Genomic DNA, 17,015 nt, shown 5'->3' on the forward strand with positions numbered 1-17,015 from the left:
TAGTAAGCATTTAATATATGCTTGTTAATTGATTGACTATTCAATCTCTATAGTCCCATCTGAATTTCCACCTTATAAACATTTTCTTGGTGGCTCAGGATCATAGTCAATCAATAAGTTAACAAGTATTAAGTATCTACAATATGTTAGTCATTGGACTAGATTCTGGGGATAGAAGTATCAAGAATGAAATAATCTCTACTGTCAAAGAATTTAAGAATCAACGACTATATTGTTTTCCAATATTCTGATGCCCTTAGGGCCAATTGAGATATGTAGGATTATTTGTCTCTATGCAAAATGGCCCCAGATTGCTCTATGTGTCTTAGGTCTGCTTTTTAAAGTTTTTCTTGTTTTTGTAGCAGCATTGTATCTATCAGATAGCTAGATGGTGCAGTATATAGAATTCTAACAATTAGAATCAGAAAGAGCTTAGTTCCAAACCTGCCTCAGATACTTCATAATGGTGTGATTACGGGCAAGTCATTTAACTTCTACCTGCTTCAGTTTCTTCATCTGTAAATTGGGAATAATACTAGTACCTACCTTATGTTTATTGTGAAGATCAAATAAGATAACATAAAGAGCTTGGCAAGCCTTAAAACCCGATGCTATTACTAGTTATTGTTAGTTTTTATTGTTACTTATAATACACCCTCTTCTTGCTTCTGTGTTGCTTCTTTAATTTGCTGTGGGTAGAACTCAAATATCTTAAGTTCTTTAGCATTTCACGAAGAGTATATTAGTGCTAAAAAGAAGATATGAGGTTCTGTCCTCCCAGAAAAGCATGTAAATTGAAAGGAAAAGACAGCAATATCTATTTGGCTTCTCGGTGGCTTGCTTTCTGAGTCTCTGCTAATTTCTAGATACGCAAAATGTCATTATACTTTTTTTTCTTTCAAAATCAAATATCCCTTTCCAATAATGCCTAAAGATTGTTTTTTGAAGGTATAACTTTTCAAAAAAGAGAGGAGAGAAAAGAAAGACCAAATATATTGCCTATTTCTCCCTGTTTATCATTTAATCATACTGAATTTAATATACTACTTTCTGTCTAGCAATTAATTTTTTTGATATTTTATATACCAAGAAGGAAGAGAAAGAGATATAAAATAGTCTCTACTTCAGTAAACCAGTTCAGCTGAGTCAGGAAGATCTGAATTCCAATTCTGTCTCAGAGAATTAATCTCTCTGTGTCCTGAGGTTCTCCATCTGTCAAATGGGGATTAAAAACAGTGTTGTGAGGATCAAATGAGATAATAATAGTGATGTGCTTATTATATGATAAGTCATATGAATGTTAATTATTAATTTTTAGTATACAATGAAGTTTAGGAGGCTTTGCATGCATTCCTGTATTAGAATTTGGATGGAAGCAGGCAGAGTAGAGAACTCTCCATGGGACATCTGAATGTTTCATTATCCCAACAAGTACTCACAGAAAAAGCCACATATCTCTTTGCATGGATTTTTTGTTATATAATTCATAGTCTCTCTGATACCATCCCCAACATGGTACTTGGGTTGACTAGACTCTTTTGATCAAGTCTCATTGGATCATTAGATGTTTTTCCAAGTGTGATCTACTTTGTGTGATCAGGTCCAGTTTCCTCTGGATTCCCCATTTGAGTGGATTACTTTTCAGTTATGTTGGTAATGAAATACCAAATAATGATCTGAAGATGGCAGCATTGGGTGATCTATCTCATTTCCTTATTTAAACACAGAAAGCTATTTAGCACTTGCCTGTGATTATAGCAAGGTACTCCAAAATCAGGTTGCCATGCTAGGAGTCTCCATCTCCATCTTCTTCACAGAATTTCTGTAAGTGATTTTTTTGTCTTCCCTCTCTCCCTTCCAACCCACAGAAAAGAGAGAATAAAAACCACACAGAACATGACAATCTGGAAATAGTCAGAGTTAAATGAGGAGAAGGGGCCTCTTTAAGCTAGGCATCCTTCTTAATCTCATTAAAAGTGTTTGTATTAGAGGATGAATACTAGAAAAGTTATTTTGGCCATCCTTGGGGTTTGCAAGGTACAGAGTTTTTGAAAACCTGAAGGATATTTCTTTTGCAATGCTAGCATTGGAGGCAACATGCTGTTATGGGGAAAAAAAAACATCCTTGAAACCAGAAAACCCTGAATTCAAATCTTGCCCATGCTATAGATAAATTGTATGACTCTGGGCCAATTTCTGATGAATGCTCCAGGAAACTTTCTAACACTCAGTTGTATAGAAAAGACCAAACTAGGAAGGTAGAATTCCTCACCAGGACACCAGTGAAATCATAATTCTGCATAGATTCTGCATAGATTCTATGTCTCTTCCAGGTTGTGTCAGAAGAAAGAAAAAACAATATATGACATAAAGAGCATCTTGGACTCTTAGGACTGAAAGACACATTGGGGATTATCTCATTTAGTTCATCCCTGTGTTTTTCAACTGAACTGAATAGGTATAAATTTAAATCTGGACAAAACTTTTAGGCTTCAGCAAATTTAGTTTGCCCTCCTCCTTAATTGCCCTGTCTGTAAGACTCTGAAGTTTGGGGTTTTGTTGGCAGCAGAAACAGAGATGTCAGAATGGGGAAGGGCATATTCTAGAAAGATAATCATGCATATTTTCCTGACTCATTAACTTCTGATACTCTTTATTACTGGAACTTGAGTATCTCCTTTCATCTGTTAACATAGGTAGAACTCACAAATAGAAATATACTCTTTTGGCAAAATATCTACTTCTCTAAGGAGGGAGGACCTAAGAAGGAGATGTTGAAGGGTCTGCTGGGAATAGGGAACAGCAGGAGAGATACTGAAGGAAAAAAAAAAACAGAGAAGACATCAACAGATGGAATGAGGGGTGGAAGGTCACAGTTGCTGGAATGCCTCCCAGAACAGGTATGGGTCCAGGAGTCTTTTCTGAGAGATGGACAGGAAGTCATATGGTATCTATTTCCCTAGACACTGGCCTACTTATAGAAATACAGAGACTAAAAGTATTGTGGGTGATGCATTTGATGCTGAATCTTGATTCACTTTGAGGGCTGACCTTTTGAGACTTGCTCCTGACTAACAGGTAGGCAGGCATGACTTAAAATGAAGATGAAGTTTTAAATCTGTTTGAAAGTCTCAGTGGGCATTTTTAACCAGATTTCCTCTAAGGTTAGCTCAGACTGTTTTGATTTGGATCATGAAGCATGCCATTTGGCTTCATTCCTCTCTTTGTACTTTGTAACATGCCAACTCCTTTATAGGACAGACCCAGGGCTGCTTCTGGGCAATAGGATGCAATTGGTTTTTAAAATTTTTTCATAGCACATTTTCCCTTCACAGTAACCACATAGAGGCAGTCTGGCATAGGAGACAGTAAACTGGGCTTGGAGACAAGATGACTTGTGTTTAAATTCTGCCTCAGGTGCTTATGCCACATGACCATGGGCAAGTCACTCAATAATCCAAGAATGGTTTGTTAGAATTTAGAGCCCTGAATTTGGGGGTGTTATAGGACCAGGATTTCAAACTCAGTTTCCTATTTATTGTCTGTATGTCCCTGATGGGGTCTTGGTTTATTTACCTGTAAAATGGGTGAGATTAGGTTAAATGATAGCTAGGACTCCTTCCGATTTTAGCTGTATGATTCTTTGTTTTAGATGTGGTTGAGATGTGCTTTGGTAGAGAAGTTCTACACTGGAAGTCCCTGTGCTGACAAAATCAAATAAATGAAAAGGCATTTATACTAACTCCAGAGAGCTGTACTGTCAGGGATACCTAGGTGGCAAAGTGGATAGAGTGTTGGGCCTGGAATCGGTAAGACTCATCTGGGCAAGCCACTTAACTGTGTTTCCCTTCAGTTTCTTCATCAGTAAAATGAGCTGGAGAAGGAAATGGGAAACCATTCCAGTATCTTTGCCAAAAAAAACCCCAAAATAGAGTCAGGGAGATTTAGACAGGACTGAAAACAATGTGTCGAGCCCTGTGTTAAATAGTGAGGATACCAATGGAAATCTAGTAACCCTTGTTCTCAAGGAGGTTACAATCTTAACTGGGAAGAATAATGCATGTAAGTTCAGCTATAGGGCTAGTGGAAAGTCCTAGAAGTCTAAGTGGTGGGATGAATGTTAAGACCCAAGGATCCTTCGGATACATCAGAAGTTCAAATTGTAATGACTGTGGGATGTGATGGGTGTAGAACCAGGGCAGATGTTAAGAAATAATTTTACATCACAAAAAAGGGACATTTGAGCATGGGAAACTCAAGTTAGGTAAGTTAGGGGAATGTGATTTCTGCCCCCTCACCTCCTATAATTTGTATGTTGTAATCACATGATTTAATCATTGCTCAAAAGGTTTCAAAGGGGTTAATGAGATGTTAAAATAATTGTAAAATTGTGGACACATCCAGGGGTCCCTTTACAGAATATGAAAGATTGATTTGGAAGGGTACAAAGTAATTGACCACAACAATTTCAGTTATATCTTTGGGGACATTTAGTTTGAAACTTAAAAAAAAACCCCAAATAAACTAAATTTAAAAAGTAAAACAAAGTAAAATTAGTTAAACCTTGGATTGTAGGTACTGGAGAATTTCAGGGATAAGACTCCTGTAGAAGCAGAGATGATTCTTCTCCTCATCCCAACCCATTGGTTATGAAGAATGTAGCGTAGTATGCTGATATTGCCAACATAGGGGCTTCCAGGGTAGAACTTCACTTTCTACCAAAGCAGATCTTAACCACATCTAAAAACATAGAATCATACAGCTATAGTTGAAAGAAGTCTTAACTGTCATTTTATCTAACCTTCCCTTTTACAAGTAAATAAATCAAGACCTGCTCAGGGACATAGATAACAAATAGCAAAACAGATTGCAATCCTGCTCCTTTGATCCCCAAGTTCAGGGTTCTAAATCCTAACAAGCTATTAGGAAGATGCCTTAAGCTGCAGTTAGAGAATTCGTGCAAGAGAGTTCCAGGCTTTTTTGAGGGAGCAGAGATGCACATACCGGATAGACACAGATACAGAAAAGCAATTATTCTAGGAATTTAGAATCTTTGAGGATTGTAATCCTTGGCAGAAGAAAAGAGAATTGATTAGGGACTGAAGAGAAGGCTAGCCTTGACAATTGAGTGCTAATTTGTGTGGTGGAACAGACCTTGGGATTCCAAATGAGTACTATTTTGTAGTTTGTTCATTCTTGAAGAAGACTAATGACGTCAGGAGGGTGATGTCTTGACCTGCAAAGGAATGAATTGGACTTAAGTGAGCAGAGCTGTGCAAAGTTATAAAGCCTCACTCCAGAGACATTGGGGTCCAGTGACAAAGTATAAGTCAGAATTACCAGTGATGGTCCAGGATGGTCTTGACATTTTTAAGCTAAGGTCTTTTCCAGATCTCAGTTTATCTGTAACAACACCCATTTGATAATTAAAGTCTAGGTAAGAATTGAGACAAAAGATGGTTCAATTTTCCTTACCAAAAGAATCAGTCTGGGAGGGGAAGACCTTTAGGGTTATTGCAAACTTTCCAATGGAGAAAGGAAAGCTGCCTGAGGACTTTATAGAGAGAAAAGGCTTCTAAGCTCTGAATTACCAGATGCTGTGAATTGCTTTTGCCACTTGTGTATCCTGAATGTGCACCTCATTATTGTAGTAAGTTTGAGTCCATTCTTCCCTTGGATGCTGTGTATTTTCTTTGGAGAGTGTATTCATAGGATAATATAAACCAGTAGGTTTATGAGGGATAATATTTTGTAGCTACTGTTTTTTATGTTGCTATCTTGGAAAATCCCTTTGCTAAAGTCTAATTTTGTCTGATTGTTAATGGACACTATTAATGAGAAGGTTTCTAGGAGTGCTGACATGTTTGTATTACCCATAGAATAACCCAGAGGGGTTATTACATTGGAAATCAAATTTAAGTTTCTTCAGGATTCAGCCAGGGGCTCCATATTCTAGGCCATATTTGATTAGAGATCATCTTTATCATTTCATTTTGATTAGGAGAATATTCAAAAGTCAATTAATTCACATATTAATTAGACTATGGGACAGGTTACCAATGGTTGGAAATAATGATTCTTTCCCTTTATTTCAGGAATTTAAATACTTCTCTTTGCTAACACACTTAGCAGTATCTATCATTACTAGGGCAGGACCCAGTTAATTCTATGTAGTATTTACACTTCAAAGTCACCACTTCTCATTTCTCTCTCAGAGCAAAAGAGTAACTGTTTATATAGTTTCAGGAGCAATTCTAGCTTATTTAGGTTGAACCATGATCTCATTAATGTATTACTTTTCCAAGCCAGCCAGGTTAATTTTGGACTTGTTTAGCATTCATTCATTCATTCATTCAACAGACAGTTAATAAGTGCCTACTGTGTTACTCTGAAACTTCCTCTTCCTTGCAGTTCTGGCAATTACTCAAAATCTAGGCTGTTGATGACACCTTCTCCTACATCCAGATAATTCTAAATTTTCTTGATTTATGGAGCCCTTAGCATCTAAGCAATTTTTAGTGGTATTGTTAGACAAAAAAAGAAATGCCTAACAATTTATTTATTTAGTAGTTAGATCTAAACAACTTAATAAGTATTTATGCCTTGGCACTTAACTAGCAGTTTGAAAAAACACATAAATTGAAAAAAAAATCATTCTTAATTAAACACAATTACTTACTAATGGGATGTGTGTACCTCTTGGGCAATGCATAGTTTCTCAAACCTTGGACTCAGATTGGACTCTGCCTTCCTCATTTCCTGTTCCACATTGATTTTCCTATTTTACTTTTTTTAAAAATCACAGCAACTACCCCAAACATATCTTCTAAAGATATGCTATAAAGTGATCTAATATTGAAACGGTGAGCTGCCTTAAACTACTGGTTGGCATTGGGTCCAATGGATGTTGTGATGTCATTGTCTTTCCCTGGGGTGATGTCCCTGTGAGTTTGCTCAGGTGCTATGGATAGAGCATGGTTTGGGAACTGGTCCTAATTTCATCTCTGTCACTTACTACCCTAATGATTTTGGGCAACTCATTTGACCTCTGTGACTTGGTTTTCCTTATCCTTGAAATGAGGACAGGATTTTTCTAGATCTAAATGTATAAATCTGTGATCTTCCCCCCTTCTCATTCTTCTTCCCTTTTTCCATTTCTTTTCCTCTTCTCCTCCTCTTCCTCCTCTTCTTTCTCTTCCCTTTTTCCCTCTTGCTCATCTTGCTCCTCTTCCTCCTTTCCCCCCTCCTCCTTTTATGTCTTCTTTCCATTTTCCATTCCCCCCCCCCTTTTTCTTTCTCCCTCTCGTCTTTCTCTTTTTCCCTTTCTTGTCTGGCTGTATAAGTTGAATAAAAATTGTAATCTAGGAAGTTTTGTCATCAGTAAACATATTGGTATTGCTTTCTTCTTGCTGAATCACTATCGTAAATTTGATGTGCTCTTAAGTCTCATTAACTCATTCGGGCTGTTTATAAATTCCATGCTACCTTTTATTTCACTGCTATAGAGAGGACAAGACTAATGCTTACCTCATGGAATAATTGCATTTTGTCCAATTTTTCTCTCTGCATTTAATTGTTATATTGTAGGAGAAATTATATGATCACAGTGAGGTCCGATGTGGAAAATAATGAAGTTCTACTGCATTATCTTTGATGATGGAAGGAACTAATAATCTTATAGGCTTTGCCACAACTGTAATGAATAATTTTGATGTCTAATCATGTTTGGAACAAAGTGAAATTCACCCTCAAATCAACTGTTATTGGGGAAAATGTGATTCTTTGGAATTAATCCCAGAGATCCTGTGATACTGGGCCACATGGGTGAGACCCTGGGACATCATGAGGTCATTTTTTAAAGAGGCAGTAACTTCTGGGCAATACCAGGGAGAAAAATCTGGTGTGAAGCTGCTGGTGGACAGTAAAGGGAGTAAGTATTGCATTCAGTAGATTCCAAGTTCACTTAATTATTCTTAACTTGTTTCTATGCTGCTGAGTTACAGGGTCATCAAAATCTAATAAAATTGAAAATTGCATATTCTTTAAAAAATCATTATTTTAAAATTTTTGTGCCTTTTAAATTTTCATACCATGTGGAAAAACTCCAGTTGCCTCACACTAGTTTTAGCATTGTGCATCACTCCTAAATCTAGGGAATGGTTAGGTATCAGGGGATTAGACTCTTGAAGGAGCTTATCATTCAAACTGACTTAAAAGTACATGGGAATATTTAAAAAAAAACAGTGCTCAGTGGGTGTTATTTTGCTATATTGAAATGCTTTCAATTCAAATTCAATTGATTTTTGTCCCTGTATGGTTCCCCCCTCAGTGTTACTTTTTTACTATTGAGTTTGGACTTTGCAAACAAGAAGGGCAACTTCGAGCCTATGGAGCAGGACTCCTTTCTTCTATTGGAGAATTAAAGGTAGGTATCTGTGCATGCAAATATCTTACCCAGCAAATTGGTTCAAGGTCATGGAAAATATTGATTTGTCTGCCTGAGCATTCATACTTGCAAATATCCCTTAAATATTTAATACTAAAGATTTACCACCTTAGATGTGGGTGCTGACCTAACTTTTTACACTTTGGAAAATGGGGCATGCATTTATGTTTTTCATAGTGTGACACAAATAGATTAGTAATAATGGGCAGCAATCAACAGAAAGGCCAAGTGCGTTTGTGTTTATAATTTTTAGGTTTAAAATGACCAACTGGAATAGGTTAGTTTACTAAAGTAAAATCTGTATAGTTTTCCAGATGGCAGCCTTAAAAAAAGTTGTCTTTAAATTTACATACACACAGTATTCTGGGGTATCAAAAATGTGACTCACTTAAATTCACCAAACATTTATTTATTTATTATTCACTTTAAAAATTTTACTTATTTATTTTTCCAATTACATACAGAGACAGTTTAGTTTTCAGCAATGATTTTTTGTAAGGTTTTGAATTTGATGTTTTCTCCCTCTCTTCCTTCCCTCTCCCTTCCCCCTGACAGAAAGAAATTTAATATGAATATATAACTATGATAAAGATATAATCATGTTGTGAATGAAAAATCAAATCAAAAAGGGAAGGAAAAAACACAAGAGGGGAAAAAAACCATAGTTCATAAAACAAATAGTAAATAGTAAGCTTTGTTCTACATTCAGACTCCATGTATCCAATTAAGAATATGGATGGTATTTTACATCACAAGTCTTGTAGAATTGTCTTTGATTATTGTACTGCTGAGATGAGCAAGTCCGTCATAGCTGATCATCACACAATGTTGTTGTTAGTATGTACAATGTTCTTCTGGTTCTGTTCACTTCACTCTGCATCAATTTATGCAAATCTTTCCAAGCTTTTCTGAAGTCCTATTCCTCATGATTTCTTACAAAACAATAGAGAACCGTTGCATTCTTTTTTTGTTGTTTGTTTTTGCAAGTCAGTGGGGTTAAGTGACTTGCCCAAGGTCACACAGCTAGGTGATTATTAAGTGTTTGAGGCTGGATTTGAACTCAGGTCCTCTTGATTCCAGGATGGTACTCTATCCACTGTGCCACCTAGCTACCCCCAATTATCACATTCTTATACCACAATTTATTCAGTCCTTCTCCAGTTGATAGACCACTACCAAAAGAATTGATATAAATGTTTTTGTATATTTGGGTTTTTTACCTTCAATAAGTACCTTTTCTATGTAAGGCATTGTGCAAGGCAAGGGAGATGCAATGATAAAAATGAAATAATTCCTATCCTCAAGGAGCTCCAGTTCCCTTGGGGAGAATGCAGCCTGTGTAGACATATTTGCATTTCTATATAGCAGTGCAAAGTATACAGAATAGGATAGGGATGGGACCCATCATTTAATTGGAATAATGAACTTGCAGTTAGTTTTTTCTACCACAAATTTTGTTCTTCAGTCATGCCTGATTCTTTCTGACCTCATTTGAAGGTTTCTTAGAAAAGATCCTAGATTGATTTGCCATTTTCTTCTGTTCATTTTATAGATAAGGAACTAAGAGAGAAGTAAGTGACTTGTCCAGGGTCACAAAGTATATGAAGCTGGATATGAACTCAGGACTGCCCTATCCACTGTATCACATTGCTGCCCCTCTGCTAAAGTAGGGCAGCGCTTTCTCTGTAACTTTAGATCAGTGTGGCATAGCCAGGATGTGTCACAGGAAGGATTTATCTTCTTCACTTTGACTCTAACTCTTTATCTACTGTACCATGCTACCTCTGGCACTAGCATTACAGGAAGAATAGCTTTCAGATTTTCAAAAACTCTGCACCCCAATAGTGGCCAAAAAGTCATCTTTAGTAACCTGATCAATAATACATACTGAGAGAAATATTTTTTCTATGTTCAATTTTCTCATCCAATTTTTTGAGGATGGGGCTGATGGAAGATACGATTAATATTCTCCTCATTCTGGTGTTGCTACTCCATTCAACTAGCTCAGGCTTGGGTCGGGGATGTAGGTTCTTTGTCTAGATTGTTCAAGATTGGGGGGTTGGCCAGATATAGGGATTGTCTCTCTGTCTAAGGGTGGCATGATGTCATTCTCAGTCCCTCACTCCAGTGAGGATTTAAATGAGTTCACTTTTTGTTGGAAATTCCTCTTCTTATTAATCGTTAACTAATCAGAGTTGATTGCTACCCCCAGGAATATCCTTTTTTCCAAGGGCATATAAACTATGAGCCCACTGCCATGCCTATGGCATTTGAGAGTGCCACTGGCCTTTTATTAAAAATGCTGACATTATTAATAAAATGACGAATTATCCAGAAATTATATCTCTCAAACTTTTTAAATGTCACAAGACACGTATAATGAGAATAGGAAAAATGCCTATCATGTCCTACCATGTGTCCATCACTGTGCTGGGGATACAAAGAAAGCAAAAAAACAACCCAACCCCCAATCACAGTAGTCAATATTCTCCAGAGGTTGAATCAGAACCAAGTCTTTCACTACAATATGTTACCTGTCATAAAATATGTGTCTAATTTTCTTTTTTAAGTGGACCTGTGATTTCATTAGCATAGAAAAGGGAAGGGAAGGGAAGATAAAAATAATAAATCTTTATGAAGTGTCTACTGATGAAGTTGATGGCTCCTCATTCTCAAAGAAGACAATGACATTGGGGAGATGATGCCATGGCAAGCAAGTTAATTGGATTTGAGTGAGGGAGTGCTGTCCTAAGTTACCATCCTCACTTTCTCCACCAGAGACATCTGGGTTCAGTATGGATCAGAAAGACTGGAGAAAGCCCTGGATTTGAGGCAATTAGGGTTAAGTGACTTGCCCAAGGTCACACAGCTAGTAAGTGTTGAGTGTTTGGCGATGGCTAGCAAGAAGACATGAAGCTCGAGTCAGGATGACCTGAGTTCAAATTCAACCTCAGACATTTAATAATTACCTAGCTGTGTGACCTTGGGCAAGCCACTTAACCCCATTGCCTTGCAAAAACCCCAAAACAAAACAAAACAAAAAGACATAAAGATGAAAGATGGAATGGCATGAATGGGGAGCAGAGAAAGGGCCAGTTTGGCTATAAGGTACAGAGAGTGTGAGAAGGAACTTAATATCCAATGAGGTTGAAAAGTTAACTTGGGACTGGGATATATAATGCTTCAAAAAATAAACAGAAGAATTTATATTTCAGCCTGAGCTAAAAGGAAGCCATTGGAGTTGCACAGGGGTGTCACACGATCAGATTGGCAGCTCTTACAAATTCCAAGTCCAGTTCTCTATCTGCAATAACAGGTTACCTCTTTCTTTGTTAGGTATCCTGTTGTTCAGCTTCATCACTTTGGGGGTATTTTGATTCTTTCTCCCTCAGAATATTAAGGACTTTCTAGTCTTCCCTGATGACCATTTTGAAGCATTTTTACAATTCAGAAAAATATCAGAAACAACAATGAACCGAGATGGAGACTAGATACTTTGACTGGGTCATGGCCTGCCATATTGACCCCCTCATTGGAGTAATGATGCTAAGATAATTCCACATCAGTCACCTATTTTTAGCTTGTATACAGTCTTGCCTTTCAAGAGAAAACATTTCATGCTGCTCCAACTGTAAGAAAAATTATCAATGCCAGTAGCCTTTACATTGGTTTAGTACAGTCACTTTAAGTCCTATACAGCTGTCATGAATCTGCTTGTTTACCTTGGAATTAACACATTTTTAATGCATGCTTTCAGAGGCTTACTTTCCCAGCAGCTTTGATGGAGCACTTCAGAGATACTGAGGGGCTTGCAAGCAGAATATATTGTCAAGGGCATAACTTCTATTTTTTCTTCTTTTTGACAATACTTATTTTTACTTTTGAACAGATAAACTGAATAAATATGGAAAAGCTCGTAAAAGCAAGTATAAATCTGGGCATTGTGAAAGTTGAAATTGTGGCAACTCACAGAGATTATGTAGATTCCATGAAATGCTTATAAACATTAAAATAATATTTGCACAGTGTACCATCCTCTCCTTTTATGCCATAGAATGCACTGATTAAGAAACTCCTACAAAGTAGACTTTTCCCATAGGCCCTTAATTTTTTTGTCCATAAAATGGGGGATAGGGACTGTACCTGTCCTTTTATTGAACTCTCAGATGAGGGGACTCCATCTGCTGATTCAAGTTAATAAGCAATTTCAGGCTTAGAGAGTTTCCTAGAGTCACAAATAGAAATGGGGACCACTAAATACTACATTGGTATCACTTCTGCCAGCCACATATTGACTTAGAAAAACTCATATTAACATTATCTATGTTTTATTCTGTTTTCATGTATTTTGCTAAATATTTTCCAATTAAATTTTTAATCTTGTTTGCTCTGCACTCAGGAGCCATAAGTGGCTCTAGTTACAACTCTGGTTTAGAGTTGTGAGAAGTTAAATTATTTGTTCCAGTATCACATGGCTAATGGAAATCAAAGGTAGAATTTGAATCTTGGTCTTCTTGGTCCAAAGACCAACTCTCTATTGTGCTATGATGTCTCTGTTGGCATTACTGCCAATAACCCACTAAAATCAGTGAGAGTCTGATATAAGAAAATAATCTAGATTTGGTTTCACTAAAGTCAAGTCCCAATTCTGCCACTTAGTATCCAAGGAACTTTGAATAGTCCTTCAATATTCAGAGGTCCTCAGTTTTCCCATCTGTAAAATGATAGAGTTGAATTATGTGTTCTTTTCATCTTTAAGGTCTTAGTCTAGGTTCCTATGATTAACTTCTTCTAATTTGTTTAGGAAATGGAACATGAAATAAGAGATTAAGGATCTGACCCCCAAAATTTAATGGATCTGGATAACCTGCCACTCTTACCTGTAATTTCACACACTGATAGAACTGACTCAGTGGACAGGCTTAACCAGTTTGAGAGTAACCAACAGATCTTAGACCCATTGGTGAATTAGGGGGATGTTTGCCCCAAGCATGTGAAGACTTCTCCATTGGGATGGGTGGATAAGATGAAAACAACTTTTTCCAAAGGCCATTAAGATGACAAATTTCAGAGTTGTGAAGCCCTTAGAGCTTGGTAAGATATCAAAGTTTGATCCAACTAGACTATGTGTAAGAGGCTTGACCTACTTTATGTGGAGATATTAACTTTATCACTGAACACCCACATTATGAAGTATAACTGGATTATAGTCAAGATTCAGAATAAAAAGAAAACCAAAAGCATAATCTCTGTCTTCAAGGAGCTCTTACATGCTAATGAAGGGAGAAATCACAAAAGGTTAGTTAGTTGGTTGGTAGTTGTCCTTCATTCTCAGAGGACCAAGATGACATTCTGTTGGGCTCAAGATACAATGAGTCTGACTATGGCTGATCAGACCAAAATAAGCTCAGAATGGTCTGCTACAGGTTGGGCACAAATAGTCTATATGAACATATGGAGTGTAGATATCTCTAAATTTTTACATTCTCATGTTTCTTTTGAGCTACTGCTAATGGAGCACACCTTTTTTTTTTGATGTGGGCATGCCATGCTGGATGATTCTGTGCCACTGTTTCACATATCATGTAATCAATTCCAAAGTACTTGAGAGATACCTTGAGAATGTCTCTGTATCTCTTCTTCTGGCCTCCATGTGAGCACTTGCCTCGTGACAATTTTCTTTAAAATAATTTTTTAGGTAAATGTAAGTTTAGCATTTGAACAGTGTGAGCAATCTATTGTAGTTGTGCTCTCTGCAGTAAAGATTGAATGCTTGGCAGTTTAGCTTGAGAAAGGACTTCAGTGTCTGGTGCCTTCTCCTGCCAGGTGATCTTCAGAATGTTCTTAAGACAATTTAAATGGAAGCAATTCAGTTTCCTGGCATGGAGCTGTAGTATAAATGGGAGGTAATCTTAGAAGGTAATAGCAGTGAAGAAGAGTGCCTAAGACCTCTTGCAGAAGATGAGATTTTAATTTTCTTAAAAGAAGTGAAAGAAGCTTGGAGGTGGAGATGAAAAGGGAAGAGTATTTCAGTGCCCAGAAAATCTAATTTTGCACATTGTAGAATTTTGCATTCCTGATGGGTGGAGTCAAGGGGTAATTCAAATATACCAAAATTTGTGCAATCTACAGTTCCTTTGGTCATTTCCCACTCTCTGTCCTTGCTGGAAGACCAGATTCCTAACTCTATTAATCTAATCTTTATTTCCTAGTCTTCTTTCCTAGTCTTGGTTTCAAGAGAATAAGATGGTGTATTGAGAGGGCAACTATATATAGCCTCAATACTCCCATCTCATAGCTGCCCTCCCATCTCATTGTGTTGAATGTGTGTGTGTGTATATATATATATATATATATATATATATATATATGTATATATATATGTGTGTGTGTGTATACATATACATAAATATATATACATATAAATATATTCATATATACATATATATGCATGTATATAAATACACATATCTCTATCTACATGTATATATATATATATACACTCCCCAACTCCCCAATCATTCTTTACTTCCCAAAGAATTTTCAACTTACTATTCTTGTTGTCATTTTCCAAACAGCTGTGTTTGTTAGAATTTGTTAGTGTTTGGTGTGTCTGTGTGTGTGCGCATGCACATGCTATATTAAGGCAGTTATGTAGCAAAGTGGATAGAATACCAGGATAGAAGTCAGGAAGACTCATCTTCTTGAGTTCAATTCTAACCTCAGACACTTAATAGCTGTGTCTGTAAGCTGAGATAATCACCTAACCCTGTTTGCCTTAGTTTCCTCATTTGTAAAATGAATTAGAGAAGGAAAGGGCAAACCATTCCAGGTTCTTTGTCAAGAAAACCCCAAATGGTATCACAAAGAGTTGGAGACAACTGAAATGAGTGAATGATAGCATTGGATGGGAAGGTTGGATTGGGATTCAGGAAAGGCTAAGTTCAAATTCTGCTTCAAACAGTTAACAGGAATGCGACCTTGGGTAAGGTTACATCTTTTTCAGGTTATTTTCCCATTTGTAAAAAAGAAAATGATAATATCTCACAAGTTTACTGTGTCAAATGAGATTACACGAGTGAAGCACTTTTATCAAACTTAAAGTTTTATTTGTTAATGCTATCTACTACTATTTTGCAGTCCATTCCTGACTTTGGTCCTCAAGCAACCCACATAAACCCAAGATTTAGATAGTTGGGAGCCAGATATATGAGGTTCTAATGGAATAGATTTTTAAAGTCCAGTTTGAAAGCTCTTTTCTCCCTAAATTCTCCTATTGTTTTATTTCCTGATTTTTGCCTTCAGCTCCCTGAAGGTAGTAACCATGTCTAATATTTGTTAGAGACAGCATTCCCATCAGATGAATTATCTGGCTGACCTTTGAGAGGTTGAATCCTTCCAGAGATGAGGTAGGCCTTACAGAGTGAGACTTACATAGAATAGATGCCCAAGTCACAGTTGCTGACTAATTGCTTGAATCACACTTTGGTTCCCTATTAGGGTTAATCTATCCAAAAAATGAGTCATCCCTGCTTTCCCTGGTGGGCACTAGCTGTGGAGCTTCTTAAGGTCAGGGACTGATTCTTTAAAAAGTATGGCATAGCACCTCTTCACAGAGGTCACTGGAATGTTAAATATCTAAATATGTAAGCCTGCATTATCACGGTTTCTCAGGGTTGAAGATGTATCAAGCTTTTTCCTTAAGCTTTAGTTTTTTAACAATATAAATTTCCTTGCATAACGATTTTTATCACATTATATTTAATAATAATATTAATAAATTATGGGTAACCAACTGGCATAGTGGAAAGAGTGCCAGAACTGGAGTCAAGAAGCCTGGGTTCAAATCTGGCCTCAGAAACTAGCTAGTTGTATGACTCTGGACAAGTCACTCTACCCTGTGTGCTTCTGTTGTCTCTTCAGTAGAATGAGTTGGAGAAGGAAATGGTAAACCACTCCTGTAATCTTTGCCAAGAGAATCCCAGATGGGGCCATAAAGATTCAGACACAACTGAAAAAATGACTGAACAATAGCAAAAAGAAGAGGCTGAAGGGATCCTGGCCAACCATTGAGGTTACTCGTAGCAAGGGTACAACTGGAATTAGGATTTTTGGCTTCTGAGTTCCCAAGCCTCTGAACCTCCCTATATCATAGAACCAATTCTATTTTTATTCAATCTGGCTAAATTTTTCAAAAATTGACTAAAATATGAGTCTTTGGCGAAGCTGCGATGTTTAGTCAGTCAATAAGCATGCCAGCCACATGACAGGCTCTAAGCTAATTATGGTGAAAATACAAAGAACTGAGAGCAGTCCATGCTCTCAAGTTCACAAACAACATAAATAATTATAAAATAAGTTAGAATATTAGATATGTACATAATATGTAACAGATAAAATATATGTAATGGGTAATAAATAGATAAATGTAAAATATATATAATAGATACACATGTAATATGTAATTATATATAATATGTAATAGATTGGAAGGAATTGAGAAGCAACATAGTATAGCAGTTAGAAAGCTGACTTTGAGCTCAACATGACTTGGGTTCAAATCCTGCCT

At 36.8% G+C, this 17,015-nt stretch overlaps 1 protein-coding gene across 1 annotated transcript in view; it reads left to right on the plus strand.

Moving 5' to 3' along the window:
- Positions 1-17,015, plus strand: part of TPH2 (tryptophan hydroxylase 2) — a 128,419-nt gene that overhangs the window by 99,798 nt on the left and 11,606 nt on the right. Inside the window, exon 9 of the mRNA XM_074220777.1 lies at positions 8,330-8,425. Within this exon, the coding sequence (XP_074076878.1) occupies positions 8,330-8,425 (96 nt within the window). The remainder of the gene's footprint in view (positions 1-8,329; positions 8,426-17,015) is intronic.

Source organism: Macrotis lagotis, chromosome 2 (genome assembly GCF_037893015.1).
Source record: "Macrotis lagotis isolate mMagLag1 chromosome 2, bilby.v1.9.chrom.fasta, whole genome shotgun sequence".
Lineage (NCBI taxonomy): Eukaryota > Metazoa > Chordata > Mammalia > Peramelemorphia > Peramelidae > Macrotis > Macrotis lagotis.